The sequence below is a fragment of the Crocodylus siamensis genome, chromosome 14 (assembly GCF_052110815.1).
Source record: "Crocodylus siamensis isolate JL-2025a chromosome 14, ASM5211081v1, whole genome shotgun sequence".
Lineage (NCBI taxonomy): Eukaryota > Metazoa > Chordata > Crocodylia > Crocodylidae > Crocodylus > Crocodylus siamensis.
This window is the reverse complement of record NC_143408.1, coordinates 14,112,745-14,131,186: the sequence shown is the minus strand read 5'-3', so window position 1 is coordinate 14,131,186 and position 18,442 is coordinate 14,112,745. Positions and strand designations below refer to the sequence as shown.

The following is an 18,442-nucleotide window of genomic DNA, read 5'->3' as shown; positions in this document are numbered from 1 at the left end:
GAGATTGAATTGGGTCTCAGAAAGTTGATGAAGAAAGGGATGGATTGGGGAGGGTTTGAAGACTGGCAAAAAATCTAAAACTGCAAAGAGCATGTTATAGCTCTGCAGCAATGCACAGTTCTACTAGAAGAGCGAGCCATTCTGCACAGGATTGGAGTTGGCTTTGCTGGCATGAGAGACAGAAATGGGTTAGTTTTACTTCTGGGAACTCTCTGGTTCTGCCTCGAAGGAGCACAAACCAAGATGTGTTCCTTCCTGTGAATAACTGGTTGCATCTAACAGGGTTTTACCTGATGTCAGTGTGGTATCATAATCTGACCTGCAGCACTTTTTAGTTCTTAGAGATGCTTGGGCAGGGAAGAGCCAAGTGTGATTCTTGAACCCTGGGGCATGCAGGACTGGCTAAGATGTAGGCAGTACAGTGGGCATGAGGACTAGTGAACCTCAGCTTGCAGTTTAAAGGGAAAAAAAAGTTTTTAGCTCTCGGTGGATATATCTAAATGAGATGCTAGAATCACAGTAGACTAATTCTGTTTTGCATTAGTGTGTCATGGCGAAAGCAGTAGAATTAATCTGTTGCTCATTAGCATCATGTAAAAATAATGAACCAGCGCTATTGCACAGTACACTGATTAAAGCACAGTAAGTTAGTGCTTGTTATTAAAGGTACTAGTCTTGATGCGCCATAATTATGGTGCATTATTGTACATGTAGATGTGCCCAGTGTTGTTCAAGGAAGTTGAAAAAGTGCCCAGTGCAGTCAAGGCAGTTCTGCAGATTCAGACCGAAAGACCTGCCACATTAACTCTGGGAAGTGGGACATACCTCATCCCCTTTCATGGGATGCTACCCCCAACCCTGCCATCCACAGCTGTGGCAACCTTGCCAGCCTCACCCCCACCCCTACCACAGCAGAGGTCTCCATGGTCCCCATCCCTTCTACAGAAAGTGGGTGACTATCAACTACTGAAGACTAGGGGTTGGACATTTTGTAGCAATAGATTTTCCCTTCTTCCCTTCCCCCAGCAGAGGATGCTTTAAAACAAAGGCAGTGTTCTTTTGTCCGGAGCCTGTGACACATGTTCCTCAAGGCCTGAAGCTGTAACTGGGTCCTAGGGAGCTCCTCCATTCTGAATGATATCCTGAGAGCGGGTGGGAGCTGGGGAGTTCCCTGCTGTTTGTTGATACGGGGTTGTAAGCTGGCCTGGGGTGGGCTCACTGGTGCCAGGCAGCTACAGATGGAAGCTTGTTCTGTTGCCTGGTACAGATTTCACTCCCCCCTCCACCCCAATCTTGCCCGTGTTTGTACGCAGACAGTTTTAAACTCCATCCTTAACCTGGTTTGTATGTCTCATTTTCCTGCAGAGGGCATTGCTTGAATGAGGAAATTATTTTGGCATAATGGTTGGTCCAGGCTCTGTCTGCAGAAAAGTGGAACATCAAGCCCCTCAGTGTCAGTCTTCTCCCTGAGAGTTGTTCTTGCGTTTATTCTCTGAGAAATGCTTCTCAGGGCCCTTTACCCTGACCTGCTAATGAATTTGCTGTGCTCCATAGCAGCAAACCTAACCAGTGCCTCTGGCCAAGGAGATGGGGGAGGTGTTGGAAATAAATCTGTTTGCTCATGAATCAGAGAGTTTGTCAACATTGTGTCCTGTGAATCTCAAGAATAGGCTCAAACAACTGCTGGTGAACCGGGGTTGCCTTCCTGCCCTGGGGAATGGGGGGCATGAATAAGGAACAGAGGCAGGGGTGGGAAGGCCTGCCTCTTCCTTCTTCTCTGGGAAACATCATTTTGTTACTTCTTCCTTGCTTTGGGGTTGAGGTGGGGCTCTCTATTGTTGAGTCCTTTTCTATCTCTGCTGCTGTAATCAGCCAGGGTGAATTTATAACTGCATTCCCAGGCTCTGTTAGGAGACACTAAAAAGGAGGATAACTGTTTAAAAAAAAAGAGAGAGATGGAGGGGGAAGGGGGAAGGAAAGCGGTATCATTGTGAGGTCCTGCACATTCTCTGGCTGCTGGGATCAAGACAGATTAGCTGGTTTAGGTGCTCCTTTCAGAAGATGTCTATAGCAACAGTTGCAAGCGGGATCAGAATGTGAAAAGGCTCCAGGATCCTGAATGCCATGGTGCCAAAGAAATTGAAATTTACAAGGAGGGGGTGACCTGTGGGGGTCAGCTAATGAGTAACAGGGGCCTTCCCTTGCACAATGCCCTTCTCTTTAGCTCCTGAGCCCCTTGGGGCGTGGAGGAAGGCTGAGGGATTCTTGGGGCTCTGTGGCCGGGGCAGTTTGTTTGCTTGCAGTTCCATTTTGCAAGTGGACCGAGTGAAGTTCCGGGCCAGTTTCTTGTGGAAGGAAAATTCTTCCTGCTGTTCAGGGGTTAATGCACTAGTTTATCTGATTTAATTTTCATAAACATATGCTAAATGCAGGAGCTTTGGCATTTCTGTTCAGAGGGGATTTGCATGGCAAGGTTCAGAGCTCTGTTGTGGTTTATTCTCATCCCAGGATTAGCAGGCTCCACTGTTGTAAGAGCATTGTCCCTGTGACACATTTAGCAGTCAACTCTAGGTACTGCTTTGGGAAGAGGTTCTGTAATCCAAGGGCGTTTCATCCCAGAGGGCAGCTTGTATGACGGGAATGTTCAGCAGCAGCCTGTGGAATGTGGCTTTTCGGCCTTGCAGGTCCCAAGGCTCTACTGAGGAACAAAATTGCAGGGCTCAAGCAGAAGGGATAGATCTCAGTTGGCAAGGGCAAGGGTGTCAGAGCTCTGTGTGGTCGCTTGCCAACCTGATGTTAGGTTTTAGAAGAGTTTTTATTCCTTCTGCATCAAAATGAATGTTGCCTGCTGTACAGCCTGTATGGATGTTTATGCAAGTGCTCTGGAGGCAGGGCGCTCCAAGTAGAGCAGCTCCCAGAGAGCCACTGTAATTAAAGCACCCAGAGCGTCACGTGTATCAGCATCCCTGTGCTGAAAAATGGCAGAGGGGACGCTTTAACTAAAGCTTGTTCAACAAGCTTTAGTTAAAGCACCTCTGCTGCTATTTTTCAGTGCCAGGACACTGATACATGTGACACTGGAGTCTGCTGGAGCGAATCTGCTTTGACACATTGTAAGGAGCAGCCTCACTACATGTGTGTAGGTGCCCTGTGTGTTTGAGACTGCAGTGTAGAGGCTGGTTCTTTGGAAACCCCCATAAGTTGCCTGGGTGAGGTTGAGGATCTATACTGCTCAGTAGGGAGAGGTACCCACAGGGAGTTTGCTGCTGCTCCAGCATTTGTGAATTGCCCTGAGTAGCACCAAGAGTCTAAATCATCACGTAGATTCCTTATCGACTCAAGGCATACTTCAGAAAATGTCAGCTCTTAGTTTTCTGTCTCCTTATGACTACAGAAAATACTAGAGTAATTTTTCTGTTGCAAAGAAGTAAAAAGCTGCAACAGGTCAGAATTGTTTTTTAACACTGTGGGTTCCTATTTGAAATTCCTGAGTTTATCTTGTGAATCATGTTTGCCCACCTAACATTGCTAACATTGTGTAGTGCTTTGTGGCACCCTTGAAAAGATCTCAAGGCACCCTGGGATGCAACAGCACCTGGTTGAGATTCCCTGACCCAGAGCCTTGGTCCATCACCTGTATTGGGTGGGGTCACATGGCCAAGCAAAATGTCAGTCCGTGGGTATGGGGAGATGGGTGGTTACAAGGGAGGCCAACATGGCAAGAAGAGGACACGAAACCAGGAATGCCAAGGGTGAGGTGCTGGAGTCAGGATCAGCGACTACAGTGACCCTAAAGATCAGAGGCATGGGAAAGAGGATTCAGATGAAGAAACAGGAAGCTGGAGAAGACTGTGGCCAAGGCTGGAAACGCAGTGGGACAGAGAAGCATGAAGTAGTCTGTTTGATTTGCGGAAGGCTCAAGGGCCTTAGACCCAGGAAAAAGGATCTGAAGATGTTTGGATTGTTTTGCCCATGCACCTAACTAGGGGCTGTGGTGCCACTGAAGGGGGGTAAAGCATGCAGCAGAGGCACTGCAGTGGCAGACACCCACATCATAGGACCCCTGCTGAACAAGAAGGAGCAATTAGTGACAGACAGGGGGGACAAGGCTGAGCTATTCAATGAGTTTTTTGCCTCTGTGTTCCTGAACAGGGCTCAAGATAAGTCTCCTAATGAGTTCTTAGATGGGCATCAGAGGGACACCAGACTGTTGATGCTGACTTGATGCAGAGTCACTTGGATGGATTGGATGTGGTCAAGTCAGCAGGCCTGGATGAGCTGCATCTGAGAGTACTGAAGGAATTGGCCGATGTCATAGCAGAACCACTGGCAGGGCTGTTTGAGTGCTTGTGGTGCTTGGGTCAGGTCCTGGAGGACTTGAAAAGGGTCAATGTGCTCCCTATTTTCAAGAAGGGGAGGAAGGAGGATCCGAGTAATTGTAGGCCAGTCAGCCTCACCTTCATCCTTGGAAAGGTCTTTCAAAAGATTATGAAGGATCATATTTGTGAGAGTCCAGTGGGAAAAATAATGCATCAGGGAGACCAGCATGGATTCGTAGCAGGTAGATCATGCCTGACAAATCTGGTTTTGTTTTATGACAGGGACACAAAATGCTTAGAAACAGGAGTAGAGGTGGATGTCGTTCTGGATTTTAGCAAGGTCTTTGGTACAGTACCTCATCCCTTTCTCATAAATACATTAAGAGGCTGTGACATAGATGTTTACATGGTCCAGTGGGTGGCAAATTGGCTTAGTGGTCGCACCCAGAGAGTGGTAGTAGATAGGTCAGTATTGACCTGGAAGGATGTGTGTAGTGGGGTCCTGCAAGGTTCGGTCCTTGGACCTGTACTCTCCAATATCTTCACCAGTGACTTGGATGTGGGTGTGTACTCTGTCCAAGTCTGCTGATGATACTAAATTGTGGGGTGAATTGCACACTCCAGAAGGTAGAGAATGATTGCAGGCAGACCTGGACAGGTTAGAAAAGTGGGCAGTACACAATAGGGTGCAGCACAAGAAGGACAAGTGCAGAGTGCTGCACCTAGGGCACAGAAATATCCAGCACGCCTTCCGGCTGGGAAGTGACTCTCTCAGCAGCACAGAAGCTGAAAGGGATCTTGGAGTCATAGTGGACTCCAAGATGAACATGAGTTGTCAGTGTGATGAAATCATCAGCAAAGCTACCGCACTTTATCGTGCATCAGCAGATGAATGACAAATAGAACCAAGGAGGTGAAACTTCCCCTCTATGCGGCACTGATCAGACTGCAGTTGGAGTACTTTGTCCAAGTTTTGGGCTCTGTACTTCAAGAAGGATGTTGATAGACTCGAGAGGGTCCAGAGGAGAACCACTCATGTGGTTAGGGGCTTACAGGACAAGCCCTATAACAAGAGACTGAGGGACCTGGACCTTTTCAGACTCTGCAAAAGAAGGCTGAGAGGTGATCTTGCGGCCGCCTACAAATTAATTAGGGGGACGCAGCAAGGGATTGGCGATGCTCTGTTCACTAGGGCACATCTTGGGGTAACAAGGAACAATGGTCACAAACTGACAAAGAGCAGATTTAAGCTAGATATCAGGAAAAAACTTCTTCATGGTAAGGGTGGCCAAAATTTGGAATGGGTTTCCAAGGGAGGTGGTGCTCTCCCCTACCTTGGGGATCTTTAAGAGAAGGCTGGACAGGCAACTGGCTGGGGTCATCTGACCCCAGCACTCTTTCCTGCCTAGGCAGGGGGTCAGACTTGATCTGTTGCGGTACCTTCCGACCCTAGCATCTATGAATCCAACTATGGCCAGGGTTTCTGGTTGGTGAGATGTTCTCCAACAAGTAGGCTACAGTAGCTGCAGGCTGGAGTTTGCAGTCTGGCATGAACACAGGCACTCCCTGAGGAACTGCTTCTGGTTATCTGAGTTCTAACCCTTGCCAGATGCATGATGGACACACAGAGTAGAGAATACTGTTATGCTTGGAAGCACTGTTAGGGGAAAGGGGCACAGGACACTGTGCCCAAGCATGAACTGATCGTCTTTGTGGAAGTGCTTGGCCTGGAGCATTTGGGACTTGAAGCTATCGACCTGTTTCCTCAAACCTGGCTTGCTTTGTACATCTTCCTGAGACCAAAAATCCAACTTGTTCCAACTTGACCAAAAGGAACTTGTTCTCAGTAGCTCTTCTTAGGCATCCTTGATGATTTAAGCAAACTTTGGGGTTAACAGTAGCACATCCATACCCTTTCAAAGCTTCTCCCAGCATGCAGAAAGTACCTAAGTAATCCCTGCCCTGTGCTGAGCAGAAGGCGTTACCTGGTGGATGGGTGTAGGACTTAATTTACTCTTAAACCAGGGCTCTTTCCCTGGGATGCTGCAGTAGATAATGTGGGGTAGTCGTTCCAAGTCTGTAACAGGCTTCCTTCCCTGCTGCTGCTTACAGATCTTGCTAGCAGCTGTATGATGTTAGAGACACTGAGACAGTTCTGCTACTTTGGTGAACCATTATGCAGGAATGTAGAACTGGCCACATCATGCTGCGGGAGGATCTGCTGGTGTGAGCAGCAGCAGGGAGGTACTAGTGCTGCAAATGAGGGAAGGAGGGAACATATGGAGGTTTAGGGCCCCCACCCCATCCCTTCCTGTTTAACTTCAAGCTTTGCAGCAGCTGGGAGACCTTGAGGTGCTGGCAGAGAGGTTCCCTGTTTGCTCTTATATGGGTCTCTGGCTTGTCTCGGAGCTGCATTACACCTGCACTGGTGCTGCTGGTAAAATCTTTCATCGTTTTGGGTCCTATTGTCTAGAGCAGTGATTTCCAGACTGTGGTGTGGCCACCTGCTGCTGTGCTAAAGCAGCTAAGGATTTCCCAGGTCTCCCTTTCCTATACATGCTTAATGAGGGGAGTGCATGGTGACCCACAGGAAATCCAGGCCACTGGTCAGAGAGTTTGGGGAGCACTTCCCAGTCCCATCTGCACTCTGTGCCCTGGGGCACTTATCCATTTGTCTGAGCCTCTGCCTTCTTCCAGCCTTGGCCCCTTTTCTCTTGCTGAGCCCTCAGCCCTGGCCCATGGAAATGAGGTAGCAGTCCCCATTCCCTTTGGAGCAAGGCCCTAGGAGATTGCTGTGATATGCCAGGACTACAGTATTCTGAGCATCACTTGCATTTGTAGGTGATTTATAACATATCTGTCTGCATGACTGCCAACTGCCTTCAGTATCTCTTGTCATTTAAATTGCTTGATCCAAATTGAACATATGCAAGTTCCCCATCAATCTTTGTGCTAGAGAACTACAGTATTAGTGCTGGTGTGAGGTGTCTTTCTGATAGCTTTCAGGGGCTGAAGCTTTCTGGTCACCTGCAGAGCAAACTGTTCTTCCTTCACACCCTGTCATCCTGCAGTCTGAGTTTCGCTTGAAACTTGGTTTATACCATAACTTCTGGCCTCTGGGTCTTTAATTTTTAGCCACTTCCACATCACTCCAGCATCCTAGCATCTCCATAGTAGTACAGCTGCTACGTGTTTAAAGATGTGCTGTCTCAGGGGCAGGAAATGCAGGGTCTCCTGACTTCTGCCTCTCACAGGCTGTTTTATCCTGGGTTTGTTTCATGTTTCCAAGGGCACAAAATGAGCTGTAATGCAGAGCAGCTGCTCCCTGTGCTGTTGGCTGATAGATTAATGGCATCTTAAAGGTGCATCTGAAAGCCCTGCAGAGGATGTTTATAATATCAGCATAACCTACCTCCTACACGGTCATGAAGGCAGATCAGAGCACAGTGCCACCACAGCTCTGGGTTTGTGAGTGGGATTTGCAGAGGATATAGGCAATCCAGGCTGAAAGGACTAAGGGAATGCCATATCTGAAAGGGATGAACTGGAGTTCGCAAGAGTGGATGACAGCATGGGGAGAGGCTTGCTGGAGATAAAGCTGTAGCAGGGGACATGGCCCTCATCTCTTGTGTGCATTTTAACAGGCTTGCAGTGCAGCACACTGACATCCCAATCTGCCTGTTTTACCTGTAGTAGGTTACAGTGCTTCTGGTGTCTTCGGGCAACGTGCCTTGTAGTTGTGCAGCAGGGTCAGTTGTGCAGTTTTAGGAATAGATTAGACAAGGACTTGTTTGGCATCATTTGGATGGGGATGATCCTGCATTGAGCAGGGAGCTGGATTAGATGACCTCTGGAGTTGTAGACAGGTGAGAAGCACTGAGATTTGGGGGGGTGGTTGGACTTGAGGGTCAGAGCTGGTGCAAGGGCTGTGGGTATGCAGGGAAATGGGGTTGGTGCATTTGCTGTAGTTGGCAGTCTGATCTCTCGTGGCTGTTGCCAGGGGCTTGGTTCTGCTCAGCTTTGGGAAGCAGCGGTTACTTATTGTCCTGCCTGAGTGTAGCAGTTGCTGTTTCCTGCCTATACAGCTGCCATGCAATGTGCCTGGGGTGGTGTGTTTTGCTGACAGATGTCATCCCATCTCATCCTGTGCTCACAGGCCAGGGGCCAGCAGCTGCATTGGAGTTCTGCTTTGACACAGCTGGGGTGTGTGCCACTAAAGGGGAAGTCTCCCCCTCAGCCCCCAAACTGCAAGGGAAATGAGATGGAAGGGGGTTCTAGGAGATATCACAGCACGGTGTGGTAAGCTACTCTAATATCCTCATCTTAAGCATGTGACTGAGGCTCTTTCTCCCCCCTTTCTTGTGATCTGGTTTCATTGAGGCAAAACAGTGATCGAACAACACTCAGCTCAGACCTTCTCTGACAGGGCTGCTTCTCCCTCTTCCCTCGGACCTGTTCAGACCCCTACCCTAGATCTTTTCTCCCTACGTTGCACCATCTTCCCAGGCCATTAGATTTGGATGAAGTGGTGCTGAGCTGAGTATGGGACCTGGAGGCAGCTTGGCCAAATAAGGCAAAAGCTTTTTGCAAAATTAGAAGCTGAAAACAGTGACCCTATAAACAAAATAACCAGAGTGCGCATGACTGAGGCCACTGTCAATGCTTTACACCGTGTAGGACAGCATGACATTTTTGCAAAGCTGCAGTTGACCTCAGAAGTTAACTGTCTCTCCCCACTGGATCCTGCTCATGATTTTCAGGGAACTCTCAGCTGACTCACAGCAGTTTGAGGAGAACTCTCAGACACGGTGAACTTGTCTACACGAGATGTTTACCGTGCAGTTGACTAATTAACTTCACAGTAACCATCTCGGCATCTACACATGGGCTTCTATTAGGGCACACAAAACTAATAAACTCCGCAGCAGTTTTTTCATGCTCGGCAGCACACATGTAGATGTTGACCTGCTGACTGGGACACGAGGGTGCTTCAGGGTGGGCTGCATGCCAGCTAGCCCCACACTGAAGCACCCTCATATCCCAGCCAGCCCCTCCACAGTACATAGAGCCTGATCAGAGCAGCCCCAGGCTGGCAAGCTGATCCCCCAGACCCTGTGCCAACTTAGCGTGTTGCCGTCTGGGCACACGTGTAAACCATGTGCCTGGGACTTTCCCGGGATCAATAAACTGTAGAGCAATAAGCAATAATGGCACATGTAGATGTGCCCAGTGTGTCTTTTTATTTAGCAAATTCTAGTCGATCGTAGTGAACTTCAGCCTTTGCCTGGGTAAGTAGAATTCACATTTAACCAGGTTTATGTTAAAAAAGAAGCTTATTTTAGTTAACTAAAAATTTAACCTTTTTTCCTTTAAAACCCAGCTTTCCCCCCTGCTCACTGGTGCTTTGGCAATGACCTAGTGGCTGCTAAAGCAAGGCCCTGCAAACAGGACAGTCTAGGATCACTGGTTTCTGGCACTGGCTGCAATGACCTGATGTTTCTGAGGGGGCAGGGGAGAGGGTGTGAATGGGAGGTGTGAAGCTGGATGTGGGAGCAGAGTACCTGAACTAAGCCACTTGCTCCAAGTCCCTTGGAAATGGAAGGTGCTATTTTATCCCATCTGTGTGTGCTTTGTTGGAGCCCATGGGCCTTCCAGGCCATCCCAGAATAGGGACAAGTGGCCCCATGACTCTGCAGAGCACAGATGCTTTAAGTAAATATTTTGCCTTGGTACTTGCTGCTGCCTTCTTGTAGGCAGGCTGGGGGTGGGAGGTGGCTGTGGGGAGCCTTTGTTTCCTGTGTTCCCAGCTGGAAGGCCGTGTCCAGCACCTGACCTACTGTGGGAGGAAGGAGCATCTGCTGCTGGCAGCTGGGAGCTCTCCCAGCACGGGCTGTCAGAGTGATGGTAAAGTTCAGTGCCTGGAGTGAATCTGGGGCCAGTTTGTATGCCAGTGCAATATGTGCTATGATGGCCAAGGGCTGGGTGTCTGAGCAGCAGGGGAGGCAAGGGTGCAGGGGTTGGCAGGCGACCTCTCTCATGCAGACCTCTGCCCCTGGTGCTGCAGGTGGCTGTAGCTACTCTAGTGTACATTGCGCAACAGCCTGGGGGAGTCTTTGGATGATGCACTTCTCCATCCAGAAGTGCCATTTCATAATGATCTCTGTAGCCCAGGGTCAGCTTAGACTAGACTTCTTCCGGTTGGAGAGAGAGACAGACAGCTTGTGCCAGCTGCCCCACAGAGCACTTGCTGGGATGGAGGTGACTCAGGTTCTCAGTTTGGTTCCAGAAGACCCCTGGCAGGTTTGCCTGGCTCTTGTTAAAACTTTGCAACATTTTTCATCTTGCCTGTCTGGGACAGAAGTGAGCTCTAAAACCTGGACTTACTTTACAGAGCAGAATTCTTGCTTTCTGGTGCCCTCTCTTCTGCCTTCCTCCCTCCTTCTCATGTAGTTTTTTGAGTTGCAGCTAATAAGAGTTTGCCCCCTGCCAAGCCCAGCTTGTACCAGCCCTGCAGGTAGGCTGCTGAAGTGGCAGGGTCAAGAGGTCCCACACTCACTGGGCAGTGTGGGAGTCCTAGGCACCCTGAAAATGAGCCAGTTCCCCAGCATGAATTGTGGTGTTGTTTCCATGCACATTCACTCTACTTTTGTCCTGTGCAGTTCTAAGGAACCCAAGCAACAGAGCCAGTTCTACAGCCAGATGCATTTTGCTCGCAGAGGGCTTTTTGCTTGGTTGTTTTGCTTTGCTTTTTTTTGTTGTTGTTGTTTTTTTTTTTGTGTCTCGTTCTGAATGGAACCACCTCCAGCTACTGCCTGAGCTGATCGCTCTTTGCCAGGGGTGTGCACGTGGGGCTTCCAGCACTCCAGCAGGGAGCCACATCTGGAAGCACAGATCCAGCCCAGCCTGATGGCATGCAACTCTCCACACCTCCCGATCCATGCATCGTTGGGCCGAGTGGGCTCTGTGCTGCCATGTGCAGCTTCCCACTGGAATGCTGGAAGCCCCATGTGAAGGCACAGAGCCAGCCTGGCCCGATAGCACGTGGCTTCCACCTGCAGCGCCAGGCGCTCCACACGTTGGCACAGAGCCAGCCTGGTTTGGGTTGAAGGTGCATGCCAGTGGACCAGGTTGGGCGGGCTCTGTGCCACCATGTGCAGTTCCTGGGATTCAGCTGGAGCCATGCATGGCACACCTTTGGAGGGTTCTGCCTGCCACTGGCCATGAGTGCCCGAAGGGCTTGCCACCTTCTGATGCTGGCAATGGGGACTGTGTGCCATAAGGGGATGGAGAGGGGGGCATGTGGGCCCACACCCACCTCCCCACTCCCTGCAGGCAGGAGCTCCCTTCCCCATTCTTTAGCTGTCTAGTCATGCATCACTGCACTCGATGCCTCCACATGGGGCTTCCAGCTGGACTGCCAGGAGCTGCATGTAGGTGGAAGCACAGATCCCACCCAATCTGATGGCATGTGACCTCTGAAAGCCCAACTCCTGCCGGCTTTCAGAGGGGCAGCTGCAGGCGGGTAATAACAGTTTTTTGGAGGGGCCCTATGGGCCAGAAAGAAGGCTGGGGGGCCAAATCCAGCCCACAGGCCATATTTTGCTGTATTTTGCCAGCCCCTGCTCTTTTCCCTACTTTGTGCCCTGGACATTTGCACCTCTCTGATGTTATGGGTTCTCAAGCAGCCCATCATCCTTACTTGTTTTGTTCCTTCTAACTCAGGGGTGGGCAAAATGCGGCCTGTGGTCCAGATGCAGCCCACCAGGCCATTCTATCCAGCCCGCGAGGCCCCTAAAAAATTTAGAAAATTAATATTTATCTGCCCCTGGCTGCCTGTCATGCGGCCCTCGATGGCTTGCCAAAACTCAGTAAGTGGCCGTCCGCCCAAAATAATTGCCCGCCCCTGTCCTAATCCCATAGTGCTGGTTTCAGTTTCCCATAACCGCACTATCCACTTTTCCCTCAGGTGTATTTGTGGCTTTTTACCAAACTGACTTTGGATTTCTGGCTCCTCTGGTTTCTGTTACTTCATCTGCTGTATTCACAGGTTTTTGCAGCTCTAGTTTAGTGGGCCCTGTCTCTTTACACAGCCAAATGCATCTGAAGAAACTGCCCATGTACAATGGAGTCCTATTCTTGCATTTTGCTCTGTGGTCTCCCGGTCATTTCAGAGTACGTTAAATGCAATTGGTCCTAATACTGACCTCTGTCCCCACTCCCTGCTCTTGGGCTTCCCCACTGTCTGCAGTTCTTATTCCCAGTGGTCATGTCCTTATCCGAACCTGCTTGCTGCAGGCTGCTTTGCTACATCCTCATTTTTTTCATCTCTTGCCATTTCCTGGTAAAGTTCTGAAGGCACTGGCTCTGCCGGGCAGAAGCTGTTCTGCATAACTCTCTCAGATCTGCTTGCAATTCATAGCGGTACAGGCCATCAGACCCAGACCCAGACCATCTGGGTCCTGGAGTCCAGTGTCCTACTCTTGCATGTTAAGCACCATGGTCCTGTCCAACGCTGTGTTTCTCTCTCCCCCTGTCCCACTCTCTGCTTTCCTTCCTCCCTTGGATGTTGTTTATTGGCAGTAGGAGTGAGAGATTCAAGGGCAGGAAGTGCCAGGGTCATCAGTCATTCCTTGTTTTGAAAATCCGTGTCCCCCCAGCTGCTTTCACCACTGCGGTGAGTTTGAGCACACTCCTATTCAGGGCTTGTGGAAAGAAAATCAAACACAGCACCCAGAAGGCTGATGCAGAATTGGCTTCTTAAAGCCTTTTGCCTTCAACTTGGAAGCTGGTTTTGCTTTGGTTTTTTTCAGTTTCATGGTTTGGGTCAAATCCATTCCAAATTCTGTCAACTGAGCAGAGCTCAATTATTCAAGTCTATGTGGCACTACCACTAACAAGTCTCCTACCTCCCAGACTCATCATTCTGGGGCATCAGAAACTCCCAAATCCATGGCAGGCATCCTATGTGGAAGCCCCAATCCTGGAGGCCTTGGCTGCCCCTATTCTTTCATAGACATCAGGGCTGGAAGGGACCTCGAGAGATCATCGAGTCCAGCCCCCTGCCCAAAGGGCAGGAAGTCAGCTGGGGTTATAGGATCCCAGCAAGATAAGCATCCAATTTACTCTTGAAGGTGTTCAATGTAGGTGCTTGAACCACCTCCGCTGGCAGACCTTGGGGGCTCGGACAGTAAAGAAATTCTTCCTTATGTCCAGCCCGAAACGGTCTTGCAGGAGTTTGTGACCCTTCAACCTCGTCATCCCTTGGGGCGCTCTGGTGAACAACCGTTTCCCCCAGATCCTGGTGGTCACCCCTGATAAACTTATAGGTGGCCATCAGATCACCCCTGAGCCTTGCTTGCTCTTAGCCAAAAGGCCAAAGGAACAAGCTAGAGCAGAGGTTCCCAACCCCCAGGCTGTGGCCTGGTGCTAGGCTGCAAAGGTTTGGCTGCCAGTCCTCAGGAGAGTTGGCTGCCAAACCAGAAGTGACCATAAACTGGCAAACTGTGGACAGCAAACTGCAGACTAGAAGTGACTGGCATACTGAGGATCGGCAGCCGACCCTTGTTTCTATTAACAGATCTTCACCTCTAACTACACTGAGTCATTCAAGGCCAAGAAGAAGGGTATCTTCCCTGCCAGGGAAACTGTTCTGTGCTACTCTGTCCACCCTTGGGGCAGGCTGCAGCAACGGCATGTGGGGTCTGTTGCGGCCTGATCATAGTCGGCCGGATCTGAGAGAAGTTTCTAGAGATTTCTGGGTTAGATCATGGCGAAGGTTTGTTCAAACAACCATGTTCAACAACAAAGGGATGGTTACAAATAACAATAAAACACGAAATGTGACTATAACATACAATAACACCATAAACATATATTGATGGCATGTATTGGTCAGAGCCAGTTGCCAAGCACGCGCTCTTTCTGTCCAATTGGGCTTTGTTAGCCTCTCACAAGTCAGGTGTCCCCAAGTTTGTGAGGTGACTCTGGCTGGTGAGGTGTGGTCCGGTGCGATCCTCGTCACGACCTCAGTCTCTGACTGATCAAGTCAAAGGTGATGGTCCCAGCATCAATCTCGAATGTCTCCGCTGCTGTTTGCGCGTGTTGAGACTCTTGTTCTGTTGGCTGAGCCACTCACGATCTTAGGTTTTGAATCATACCATTATTTGGAAGATGCCATCCCTTATGGATACAAGCCTCAGAAAGCATGCATCATTGCTTAGGAGAAAACGTATCGTCATTTACCTGCAAGACTGAGCTATGGAAATTCCTCAAACCCTGCTGGGAATGCCCCCAGAGGGGTCTTTCTTGGGGAGTATGTCACAGGTGCACAGTGAGACTGGTATCTTTGTAGGTACTGACTTGTAGCTCTGCTGGACTCTGGGAGTCAAGTTAGGCTCCCCCTTCCCACCTTGCTGCAATCTGCATTAGGCCTCTGCAGGTTCTGTGCCTCCTGTGCACGTAATGGAGGATGAATTTTGAAACTATGGGTCCCACAGAGAAGGCAAGAGCCCACTGTGATGCCCATCTGAATGCTTAAGACTGGGAAGAAGCTTGTTTGTTCTACTGATTCTCAGATCCAGTGTCTCTGTATGAAGCCAGTTAATGCAGGGTCTAGTACTGCTAATGTTAGGGTGGCTTACTGAGTGGAAGCTCAGTGACGTCCCCAGATGCTACCTGCTTATGCTCTGTCCTTTGTTGCCCTGCCTCTTGGAGGTTCAGCTCCTCAGAGGGTGAGAAAGTGTTGTCCTTGAGTGTGTTGGAGTTGGGCATGGTGTGTGCTATAGATGGTTATTATGAGGGATCCAGGTTTTCCTTTTGCTGTGGAAAAACATGGATTTTCTCCTTGAAGGGAGAAAAACCTGGGAAACCACAGGTTTCCCTTAGCAGGCTGGCACAGTTCCAGCCTGCAAGAAGGCTGCTTGGAGTTGGAGAAGTGGGATGCAGGAGGTAGGAGGCACCACGTGCATATGCATATGCACATGCACACGTGCACATGGCAGCTGGGCAATGTGGTGGAGAGCAGCTCTCACAGATCCCACCAGGTAAGCCTATGGGAGCAGGTGATGCATTGGGAGGGTAGGGGGAGCATGTCCCCTCCCCCAGATTTCTGCACTGACAGTGGGGCGCAGGTTTGCAGCCAGGCCAGACCAGATTTGGGCAGGAGCTGCCTCTGCGGCCCAGCAGGTGGGACCCAGTGTGAGAGGGTGTAGAAATCTGGGGGAGCCCATGCACCCCCCTCAACCCCTCCAGTGCTTCATCTCCCCTGCCTCCCCACGCATCTCCTGCACCCACATCCACTCCCCACCCCTCCTCACACAGTGGAGGTCTGGGGTAGAGGGGCAGCATGTCAAGAGTAAGGGGTACTGGCAGGGCCAGGGGGCTGTGGGTTGGGAGTGAGGGGCAGGGGGAGGGCACTGGCATATCAGAGCTCCTCAGCACCACAAAGCAGTCGGGGGTGGGGCGGGCAGCTGCAGCTGGACCTGCATCCTGGTGAGCAAGGGGGCAAGGGGAGCTCTGATTTTCCATGATAAGAAAAACAAAATCAAACACCAAAATACATAGGTATTTAGAGTGTATTTTCTTATAATGCTTGAGGCACTGGTAGGCTTCTAAATTGCTTTAAAATAATAAATATATCAGTAAAGCATGGTGTTCAACTGGTACCTATCAACATAGTGACGTTTCATTTTAAGCATGGAAAAATACAGATTTTGGGGTTTTAAGTAAGAAAATATGAGACCTTTTTTTTTTATCAGAGAATTCGGGATTTTTAAACAGAGAAGACTAGGATCCCTGGTTATTACTAACCTGATGGATGCTACCCAGTAGCCAGTTATTAAAATGCCCCCAAGAGTACATAACCTCATGTAAGTGGACTGAGGATAGCAGTCTGCAGAGTGAACCCTTTCTGCCCCCCTCCAAACTTCCCCCTCTTGTCCTAGATGGTCAGCATGGGCTGTGGCTGTTAGCCCCGTGCAGCTCGGTGTGGATTTGTGTTTAATAACTCCAGCTTGCCCTGTGCTTATGTCAGTAATATGCATGACAAATGCTCCTGGGACAGCACGGATGGGCTAACTGAATGAGCCATGTGGCAAGCTGGTGATGGACTGGACGAGTGCCCAGCCTCAAAGCCAACCCCATTCAGTAGCAGAAATAGAGACCTGCTGAGCCCCATCCCACCCTGTGAGCTCCCCTAGCTGGTGTGATGGGCGTAGTCACTCAGCAGTATCTGTGTCCCAGGTCCTGGTTCCTAGTGATGTGGTCAGATGTCCGTGCTGCAGGCCCCGTTTCCTGCGGGGGGGGGGCAGTGGCCTTGGTTTCCGCTGTGTCAGGGTGGCTGTTCCCCAGCCCTTTGCCTCTGGAGAATCCCCATGCATCTTTGGTGGCTCTTTGTATTTTGCTGGGGTTGAGGATGGGGTGGCAGAAGATCAGTTCATTGTTTCAGCTGCAAGAGGCTGGGAAATGCAGGGAGGAAGTCTGGGAGGATGATGGGAAAGCTCTGCTCTGCTGTGCTCTGCTCTGTCTAAGGTGCTGAAACATTCTTGGGGCAGATCCCAGGGGTTTTTAATTATTCACTGATGAGCTATTAATAGTCTCTAGGTTTCCTCAGACTCTCCAGCTGAGAGCTGTCTGGGTTGGTGAGTGCTTCCCCTGCAGTGAGGCAGCATGATGCATGCTCCTTTACGTGTCTGTAAATGGCCCAAGTCTGACCCATCTGAAGCAAATTATACACTGCAGGAGCAGTCACTGAATACCAGTAGTCAGAGCTTGTGCAGGAGGCAAGGAGAGCAGCAGCTTCTCCCAAGTGGTAAAAGTTTACCATGGGTTTTTTTGTACCAAGCGTAAGGAGTTGCTGTCTTTTTGTTGGTAACTTTCCAGCCAGCAGCCAAGCCCAAAAGCCTATGCCAGAAATGCAGCTTGGCAGCAGAAAGTGCAAGAGCAGAGTGTGCTGCTAAGGAGAAAAGTGCTGGGAGTGTCAACCAGTTGCAGCACAAGCATTGTAACTGTGAACCAAAGCTAGGGCTATAGATTCTCTTTCCAGCAGTTCCAAGCACTTTCCCTGCCCCTTTCCCTGGCTCAAGTGCTGAGCTGTTTGCCCTGTTACAGGCTGTCATTGCACTATGTGCAGCTGCCCTTCCATCACTCTTGCAACCCTTGACTTCATTCAGCATTAACTCTCCACGTCTAGTGACCTTGGGAGCTGGGATGCAGCAGTCCTCATCTCCCTGAATCAATGGCCTTAGAGTAGTGAGAAACAAGTGACCATCCCACATTGCTCCCAGCACAGAAAGGCAGCAAGACTGGCAGTGGTGAGAACTCCCCTCTGCTGCCGCCTCTCCACCATCCAGCCCAGTCACATTTGCTTCTTGGCTTTTCTGCTGAGACTCCCGTGCCCGTGCCTCTGAACAGGAGCTTTATGCCTACTTGTTGCCAAAGGCTGGGACTGAGATGATGGGGTCCCAGTGAAGTGCCTGAGGCCATGTGCCATGTGTAGAGTGGGCTAGGTGGGCTTCCTGTCCTCAAAGCATCCCTATGGGAAGTCAGTTTGGCAGCAGCTGGAACAGCCAGCTGCTTCTCAGGAATCCTATCAAGAAGGGAAATGAGCTGCTCTTGCCCCAAGGAAGAGTGGGGCGAGCAAGGCTCTTCCACAGGAACTAGGTGACGTGGACTGTCTGCTTCATGGAGTGGGGTGGGCAACACCCCTGAGCAAGTTGTGAGCATACAGTGTCACAGACTTCCCCGAATGGGCATGCTGGGCAGTTTGGGCTGGGGCATCAGCATACAACATGGTATGAGCCACAGCTGCTGAGGGCCAGGCCTGAGAGCTTGTTTCAGCCATGATAGTGTGTGTGAACCCCTGCCCTCTCCTCCAATACACCTGGTCCTGGGCCTGCCAATCTCACCAGGCTGAAGGTGCCAGGACTGCTTTATAACAAATGGCAACAATTTTGTCCTTTGTCTGGGGCCTTTGCAGAGTGAAGTGCAGGGGCTGTTGAACAGCTGGCCTGGGGCCTGAGCGCTGAAGTAGCAAGTTCCTGGCGGTGAGTTCCCCCAGGCTGCACCGCTACTTCCCATGCTACGTGCAGCCATGACAAATGCACATACTTGGAGGCCAGATGCAA

At 50.2% G+C, this 18,442-nt stretch overlaps 1 protein-coding gene across 5 annotated transcripts in view; it reads left to right on the top strand.

The window, feature by feature from the left end:
- Window positions 1-18,442, top strand: part of ROBO3 (roundabout guidance receptor 3) — a 265,930-nt gene that overhangs the window by 130,975 nt on the left and 116,513 nt on the right. The window contains exon 1 of one of the 5 annotated variants that reach the window (XM_090027270.1): window positions 8,561-8,618. The exons of the other annotated variants lie outside the window; for them this stretch is intronic. Coding sequence (XP_089883396.1) covers window positions 8,576-8,618 — 43 coding nt within the window. The 5' untranslated portion in view covers window positions 8,561-8,575. Of the gene's footprint in view, window positions 1-8,560; window positions 8,619-18,442 lie in introns of those variants that run through there. 5 annotated transcript variants of the gene reach the window in all.